The sequence below is a fragment of the Haemorhous mexicanus genome, chromosome 2 (assembly GCF_027477595.1).
Source record: "Haemorhous mexicanus isolate bHaeMex1 chromosome 2, bHaeMex1.pri, whole genome shotgun sequence".
Lineage (NCBI taxonomy): Eukaryota > Metazoa > Chordata > Aves > Passeriformes > Fringillidae > Haemorhous > Haemorhous mexicanus.
Genome location: NC_082342.1, coordinates 47022433 through 47031457, shown reverse-complemented (window position 1 = coordinate 47031457; position 9025 = coordinate 47022433). Strand labels below are relative to the sequence as shown.

General features: G+C 43.8%; 1 protein-coding gene across 1 annotated transcript; it reads left to right on the top strand.

Annotated features, from left to right (window-relative positions):
- Window positions 1-5929: 5929 nt before the first annotated feature.
- Window positions 5930-7824, top strand: SLN (sarcolipin). The gene is made up of 2 exons (XM_059840366.1): window positions 5930-6059; window positions 7164-7824. The coding sequence occupies exon 2, from the start codon at window positions 7271-7273 to the stop codon at window positions 7364-7366; it is 96 nt and encodes a 31-aa protein (XP_059696349.1). The 5' UTR covers window positions 5930-6059; window positions 7164-7270; the 3' UTR covers window positions 7367-7824.
- Window positions 7825-9025: the final 1201 nt, after the last annotated feature.

The window sequence follows — 9025 nt, the reverse complement described above, 5'->3', positions numbered from 1 at the left end:
TGTTACTGCTTGGAGCGGTATTTGAGAACCCAGTTTGGCCAAGGTTTAGTCAGAATTCCAGGGTTTTTCTTTTGTTGGATTCAGGTGGGACTGTCTGTTGGACTCAAGTGGGGCTGTCAAAGGATTTGTTTCCCGGGAGCACAGAGAGTGGTGCCCTCCACTCCTTTCTGATTTTGCACTCACAGGCTGCTCTCCCGCTGCATTCTCCTTCAGCAGTGCCAATCCTTTAGGACATCATCCCTCTGGAACACACCCCTCTCTGTGTTAAACACGCCAGCCAGGGGTGTTTAACACTCCCCTGTGGCTGCCACAGCTTTGTCCTGAGGGTTTGGGCAGGATGTTGTCTGTCTGAGGAGAAATAGTGCTGCTCTCTTGAAAGGCAGCACGTGCTCTTGAATGGCACCTGTGCTTGCTGGTCCCTGGTAAAGGTGACAGAGGCAGGGGGACCACGCAGCACACCCGGGGTGAGGGCAGCCCTGCAGCAGAGCTGGGCTGGGAGCCTTCAGAGGCAGTGTCATCAGCCCACAGCCCTGCAAACCCACACAAACAGTTGGCTGGAGGTACCAGGGTGTGTTGGCACAGCAGCTGGTGGCCACTTAGTAACTAAAGGCAAAGCTCCTGCTCAGGGAGGGGCTGCAGGCTGCCTTGGAGGTGACTTCAGAGATGTGAGAGCTCACACAACAGCTGTATGGGTTAAGTTGAAAGCTTGTCACATACCAGTAGTGCTGATATTGTTGTTCACAGAGATAAAAATTGTATTTCTTCACGGTGCCAAGACATATTTTATTGAAGACTCACTTCTTTCCGTGGAAGAGATCAAAACAGGCTGTAAGTGCACAGATGCCTCACTCTGTGCTAGAGTAAGGGGAGAACCAGACTGACATCAGTGGAAATTCGTGGCCAAACTCCTACCCAGAAGTTACTTTACAGTTACTTACAAAGCTGCCCCTCCTATTGCCAGAGATAAGCAACCTGTCTTTGCTTTTATGCCCGTTTACCAGGATGCAAACAACAGGTTGTAGGCTCACAGCCACCCTTGTTGCTCTGTGCCCATACCTGTTCCAGGATAGCTGAACCCTTTGCAGGAGACTTGTGACATGTTGATAGCTACAAGGGCATCAATAATTCTTGATGCAAAAGCACTGAACACCATGGCCTGAGTACAGAAATCTGTACTTCTCTGCCTGGGTCCCTGACCCTGCTGCATCAGTCTCTCCTCCATCACCTGCAGAAATTTCCTGCACCACTCAGAAATCACATTTAAAGAGATTGATTTTGTTTCTGATTTGAATGTGTTCTTCTTCCACTGCATCTTCTGCCATCAATCCCTGTCATGTATTTCCTTACTAATCTGCAGATTGTTTGTTCTTTGAGCCAGTGCTGTTTAGATTTTTGGTCTGTTCTGCTAGTGCCTTATGCTTGTGGACAGAAGTCTGCTGGTTCAAGCATAAACCTCATAAATGGCATTTATTGGAAGACAGATGTGGCAAAGGTCACAACTACTGTGCTGCTGAGGATGGGCCAATGCAGGGGTTCATATTCCCAGGGATTTAATGTGCTCCTGCCTACTCTGTCTGCCCAAACTGCAGCTCTGTCTGCCAGCACATTTTAAGGTGGCATGGAAGTGTGTGGCCTCAGTAATCTGCATGTCTGTGACCTTGATCCTGATTGCTGAAATTAGCTTTACAAGAGTTTAAGCTCAAAACCCTCTCCATAGCTTCCATCAGTACTGTCTCCACAAGCAAGTGCAGTGATAGCATATCCCAGTGCATAGCCATGAATTCCCTACTAGCCTTTAGCTATCTTCCTGAAGAAACTCATTAACTTCAAGGTCTGACATTTAGCATCATGGGGAGTAGTTGGCTTTTAATGGTTTTCTGTAAAGCCCTGAGAAAGACAAAGGCTGTGTCCCAGAATTCAACTCCATTCAGAACAAGTAAGATGTAAGAATATGGGAGCCAAGATGTACAATACACCCATTTTTGTCTATCTTTCACAGAATTTTTTGCATAATTCCATCTGTGGTATTTAATCTCCTAATGATATTCACTACTTGATTGTCCCTGGAGTAACTGGGTGACCACTGTTGAAGGGGAATTTATGTTTTCTTCACTTGTGACCTGACATTTAATTTTTTTTGAGATGCCAGCTATAAAAGTTTAAAATTTAGGCCCCCTTTGCTTTATCCTTCTTATCTTACCTCTCATTTCTGGTGCTTTAGAAGTAATTTCAAGTTTTCTTCTTTCCCCTCTGTGTTCAGGGTTGCACATGGTCTTTTATTGGCCTAGAGTACACTGCCACAGAGGGTTGTAGTTTGTCTCACAGTATTGCAATACTTATCCAATTGAAAATGTTGTAGAGAAATAAAAGGAGTATCTTTTGAAGTTTAAAATTAATGAAACAACACCCAGAACCTAATAAATTTTTTCAAGATGAAAATATTATAAAAAGAAATGAGCTCTGACAGAGAATGAGGAATTATGCTGGCAGCAATTGTAAACACCTGTGTGACTCATGGCCCCTACTTATACATAAATATATTGCATTTGGTAAGAAAGGTAATGCTGAGAGCAAGAATGAGCACAATATCCTCTAACTGTGTAAGAATGGCTTTGAAAGATTATATGGTACTTGATTAGTAGGCTGGGAAGAACGTGAGATAGTCACAGCAACTTTAAATATAGACTGGAGCCTTAAGTTTGAGTATGCGAGGCATGAAAATGGAGTTTTGGCTCTGCCACATGAAAGCTGAGAACATTCAGATCTGCCAGAAAAAGGAGAAAAAGTGACAATGAGAAAAAAAATTCAACACTGTATCTAAACCTCTGGATTAGCATTTCAAGTAAAATCACTACATTCATTCTCTTTCTCTCCTTTCTGCTTTCCTAATCAGTACTAAATCACTGGGATAAACAGACCAACTTTTAAAAGAAACAGTCTTTACATCTTTATGCTTTTTCATAAAGAGCAGGAAAACGTGGTGTTTTTTTTTTTTTTTTTTTTTTTTTTTTTTTTTTTTTTTTGTGGGGGGGAAGTTGGGTGGAGGGGGCAGAAATTTCAGCCTCTGGTCAATCACAAACTCTAATCTGTGGTGAGTTGAAATCAGATGTTCAGACACTGGTTGGATTCACAGTTAGCATCCGGGGAAAATTCCACAGCTCAGGGGTGTTTATTGGACCTCCTGGTCAGTGCTAAGCCCCATTTTTTTTCACAAGTCTGTGTGTGTGTGTCTGTGTATACATATGTAATATATAGGTAAAGCTCAACTATTAACAAGTTGCCTGGTCTAGAATTATTCATGGAATGAGCAAGAGGGAGCCATAAACGCAGCCTGATTGTAGTCTCTATCTAGCAATCCCCACAGACAGAATCCCAGATGTTTGAGCATATCTAGGCACAGATCATGTTATATTTCCTGTGTTTCTATATACTTCCCCCAGCTACCAGTCAGTGTGTTGGGTTAGCTGAACTTGGTTCTGGTTCAACAATGAATAATTGTGATCCTATGTGCTCATCCATGGTCTACTGCAAGATCCTCAGCATGAAAAATGAGAGAAACATCTATGCCTGTAGAGGTGAGTTAAAGTGTTTATTGTGTGTATTGTGATTAATGACGTTTATATAGCTGCTTCCCTGCCTTGAAGAAGGGGAATTTTCTAGCTGTCGTGCAGGGCATTAAAGAAGAAAATGAACTGGGACAGAGGAGAAGGAGCTCTCTGTCAATGTGGAAGCAGAGGGGACCTGAGCATGGGGACCAGAGCTGATGGGTTCTAGGTTTAAAAATTAGTTTTCTGTTAGCAGAGAGTAAAATAAATCCCAAGGTTTCCATTGCCCAAGGGGAATATTTGGGCAGTGCTGTGTAACATTCAGTAATTAGGGTGAATGGCATTCAAACATTTCAGCTTTTCACTGGTGAAGATTTATGTGATTCAAGTGAAATAGATGAGGTATAACATGAGAAATCTACAGATTTCTGCTTCAGAACATCCCAAGGGAAGACACAATCTAGGGTACGCTCATGGTAGTCATAATCTTGATTCCCTCTGGCTAAAAGGAGCATTTTCAACCTGGATTTCCCAAATCCCTGTAAGTGTGGGATGTTTGCCCAAGTCTTCCCTAAAAGGATGGCTCAGCAGAGCAAGCATCGTAACAGGACCCTGCAAACCTACTTAGACATGTAACTCCTGAATGAGGCAAGGGTTAAAGCCTTTGCTGTTTGATCTGTGTACTTTAGCACAAGGCTCCCACGCAGCAAGCTGGCTTTTGTGAACGTGCTGCCTGGCTGTGTAGGAGGGCAGTGGCAAGGCAGTCAAACCAATGAAAAGGAAATCTTCTGCTGTTCCAATCCCCCTCCCACCTCCACTGATCCCGTGGGAAGACTATTTAGGGAGATCATCCAGTAAACCCAAGCAACCCTCCCCTCCACCCCCCTGGTTACCCACAGCTATTTGTTTTGTTGTGTTTTCCACCGGGTAGGTTTCCAGCCAGCTGGCCTTGCTCTCCGGCCGTGGTCCCGTGATGTGAGTGCCAGTGATGATGCTCCCTGGGAGCTCAGGGAGGGGGATGGTGACAAACAAGCTTGGATACTCTGAGCTAAAATATGTCCCAGCATGCCTGAATATAAATATACAAAAGGCATCAGAATCAATAAATTATCTGCATGGTATGCATCAGACGGTGATTGGCAGTGAGAGTAAGGTCGGTGTTGTGGCTAGCCTTACACACTTAAACCTGAGCAGGATCCCCCCACTCCTCTGGCAGCACTGTATGGCAGAAGTGACCCTCTGACTTCAGTGGAAATACTTGTATTTTCCAAGTAGGGGGAAACCCACGGCACTGTCTTCTTCCAGTTCATTCCAGCTCGCCCTGTGGTGCCAGTTCAAAGGGAGCAAATAGCCACTTCTTGTTCATGTTTACAGCAACTTCCAGCAGTGCCTTGAGCAAAGATAAGGGAATGTGGGGGTTACAGCTCTCTAAGCCACAGAGCAGTGTCTTTCTGGGGTGAAACACTGCATGGTGGCAGAAATACTCCTCTGTATGCTCAGACAGTTGAAGCATTCACACCAGCACTGAAATTCAATGGGGGAAGAGTATGCAAGAGTGTCAACAGTTCTTTAAAGAAATGTTTTGTACTTTTCAGCACAAACTAGTCCCAAACTTTCCTATCCAGGAAATTATCCTGTTTCAGTTATTTGTATTGAAATGAAAAGTATATTTTGCTCCTCTTCACTCTCTTTTAAATGCATATGAACTCAAGAAGCTGCGCAGACTATAGGTAAGTGGAACAGCAACAGCTGTTCTCAAAAAGGTAGATGAGTAGACAAACTCTGTATCCTGGGAATGGTCTTGAGATCCTTAGCTCTGCACACAGAAGTCTTCAAGTGCCTTCCTTTCCCTTTCTCCACAGTGGGGAAAACACCAACAGGCCAAAGGAAAGAATGTAGTGACAGAACGTGGGGGAATGGCTTCCAGCTCAAAGAGTAGGTTTAGATTAGATATTGGGAAGAAATTCTTCACTGTGAGGGAGGTGAAACACTGGAAAAGGTTGCCCACTGGAGAAGGTGGGTGCCCCAGTTCCTAGAAGTGTTCAAGGCCAGGTTGGATGGGGCTCTGAGCAACCTGGTCTGGTGGAAGGTGTCCCTGTCCACAGCAGGGGAGTTGTAACAGGTAATTTTTAAGGTTCCTTCCCACCAAAATCATTCTATGATTGTATGAAATTCTCTGTCAGATCCAATTGACTCCCAAGAGATGCACACAACTCTGCTGTTAGTACAGCACCGTGGCAAAAGAAGCAAATCCACCCACAGAGCCCACTGCATAAACAGCCTTAACCAAATTTGCAGCCCAGCTTAGCTCTTTAAAATTATTTGGGGGGGGTGATGTCAGCACCTGGATTGCCAATGCTCTTGTTGGTCTCCACCCTCAGCCTACTTTAGTTCCCACACAGGGACAGAGCATCCAGACCGAGTGGGAGATAGGCAGAAGCTTGGAGGGAAAAATTATCTGCAGTGACCCAAAGTCCAGAGGCAGAACCACTGGGCTCCATTTACCTCCTCAAGGTAAAAGAACTGGCTTACTTATTAGGTCAGATTTTCTCATGTGCAAGGACATAGAAGGCTGGCAAAACAACTTGAAAATGTAGGAATTTGTTAACTGCATGCACTAGGCTTTTAATATTTAATCTGCAAACTAAAGTAATTTCAATTGAAACTCTCTGTCTTCATGCTGGTATGGTCCCAAGGCTTCTCATTTGCACCAGAGATGTTACAGCCTAATCTAGCTGTGTGGCTGAAATTCTTTGTCTAGACTAAGAATTTCAGACTAACATTTAAACAAATGTTTCATTTGTTTAAGGGTTCTTATTTCATTTACATGGTATGCAGAGATTAGTGCAGGATATTAGTAGTAAAGTATTCTCTTTTCTCTGCATGAACTCCAAAATCATTGGAGTTCATGTAGAGAAAAGAGAATACTTTAATTCGAAAGTATTCAAAAAATGCTGTCATAAAGTAAATAAAAGCAATAACCAACAGAAAAGTTTATGAGTACAACTCGAATGGGATTTTTGAAATATGAGCATTTTTCAATTCAATTTTTCCTTGAAATTTCAGGAAAGGCAGAACTTTATTGAGAAAATACCATTTCATCTGTGGAAATGACTCACAAAATATGTGCAGTTCGTCAGAAATTAAAATGTCTAATCTTAGGTTCTCCTTGTACTTTTAGTAGTAACAAATAATTCACATTTATTAATCTTTTTCTATAAAATAATAGTTTGCATTTATTTTTTTAAAACAATACACTGACAAATATAGGAAGCTAAAAACTCTCAACAGAAGTCTATTTACCATGTATACTTGTTGAAATGGGTCTTGGGCATTATTTGTTTGAAAATACTTGCAGCAAGCAGCATTGATTTCCACAGACTGCTCACCTCTGTGTACTGTATTTTGGGGTGACACTGGGAACGTCCTTGATGGAAACCAAAGAAGGTGATAAGCTGCCAAAGATGGCTTTTACTTCTTAGCACCCCAGTGCTTACTGACTCCTGGCCACTGAAACAACATTTATTTAGACTGACATAAAAAACTCTACGGAATCTGCCACCTTCATGCATCTGTCCTTTACATATTTTTCTTTCTTTTTTTTTTTTTTTTTTTAAGAGCCTGTGACCTGAAGGTTGAGCTCAAGGACACATCCAAGCAAGTCACCGGAGTTTTCCCTTTGCTCTGCCTGCTGACCTCTGCTCTCTCCTCGTTACTCCCAAAAAATGGAACGTTCCACACGAGAAATTTGCCTCAACTTCATGGTTGTCCTGATTACTGTAATCCTCATGTGGCTCCTTGTGAAGTCTTATCAAGATTGAAAGACTCTCAGAAACCCTGGAGGTGATTTCAGTGTGTGCCTCCACAGACATCAGTAGCACCCACAGCATGCCACAGCAATTAGCTTTCAGTCAATTGAGGATGTTGGGAACCTTCATTTTTCACTCTCTCCCATCTGTTGCCTGTGCTAATGTTTGTTATGGGTCTGTGATGGTGTAATTCTTTCAGTCTGCAGTGACCCAGCTGTAAAGTGTAAGATGCTCAGGGACAGCTTGATGTGGCTGTCTCCTCTGGTAGTTTCTGTGAGTGCCGTACTCCCAGCCCACCATGCTGGCTTGTTTGGCATCAGTGTTGGGTTCTGGAGGGTGTAAAACTGCAGTGTGTATTGTAAGAGCCTGTATTATCCAATGTAAAAGGCATAAACTTGCTTAGCAAAGAGGAATGTGAAACCTCTGCTTCCACTTGCACATTTTGTTTAAATAAAGACCACGTAAAACCATTTTTTGGAGCATTCCTTACCCCTCTCCTGACCTGAGCTGATAATAGCTGTGGTACAGTGTGATATGAAAGCGGGGTGGTTTGCTTGTTCCTCCTACTTGCATTTCAATTTGCATTTTTTAAAAAGTGCTGTAGAACAGAAACTCTGCAGCATTACAGACATTTAACCACATAGATGACCTGTTTGGGTGATTTTCTGTCCAGAGAGACTTACACACTTGGAGCCTGCGGACATGGACTTCAAAGAGAGCCTTGGTCCCACTGGGACATGGTCAATAATTGCATTTTCTGAAGCTGGATTTCAGGCAGGGATTCCCACAGTTCTATTTTGGGCCAAGTTATTTTTGGAGCAGTGCCTGGAGGGATGAGCCTGGCCAATTGCAGGCGTAGGTTCCTGCTGGCACCCCAGCCCAGCCATGAGCCTTGGCCAGAGCAGAATTCCCAGTGTGGTGTGCCAGGTGTCAGGCACAGCCGTGGCCGGCCTCAGGAGGCTGAGGCGTGACTGTGTCTGGGTTGCTGTGATGGTGTCGTCGCCTGCTTAAACATCCTGAGCCAGCTTGAAGAGCCCACAGTTCCTGGGCTTGTGAAATCAGTAATCAAACTCCTCCTAGGAATTCCCCATCTGTCATTTTAATGGCTTCAGAGAATCAGCATCCTCTACAAAGTACAGCTTCCTGTAGGAAGGCAGATAAGTATGTGCCGTGCTGCTGATGCACGTCTCTTTCCCTTCCAGGAGCCTGGAAGGAGCAGGCAGAATTGCAGGGCTGTGCTGGGCTACCCAGGTCTCTGATGATAAGGCAGAGCTGGCCCTCAGAAGTGGGATTTGGGCCTGGGTTTTAGGGAAAGAGCAAATATTCTGTTAGCATCACTTTGTGCTTGTGTTGCTTTGAGTTTGCTAATAAGTGAGCCCTTGCTCTGTGTCATTTGGACTGTCCATCTGGGTTTGCAGTCTTGCACTTTGTGCCTCTCATTCTCCCAGTCAAGGAATCCCCACTGCAGTGCAAGGTTAAAAAGTCACCTCTTGTTTATTCTTGGCTGCAAATGAGCTAACTTGCCTCCAGAACTTCTCGGCATGGCAAATTTTCAGTAAAAAAAGTGCTGAGACATTGAAATGAACTTCTGTCAGCAATGGATGCCGCCTTTCTCTGCAGCCCACCTTGCACCAGATGCTGCTCTTTTATCAGTATTGCAGATGGTCTGTT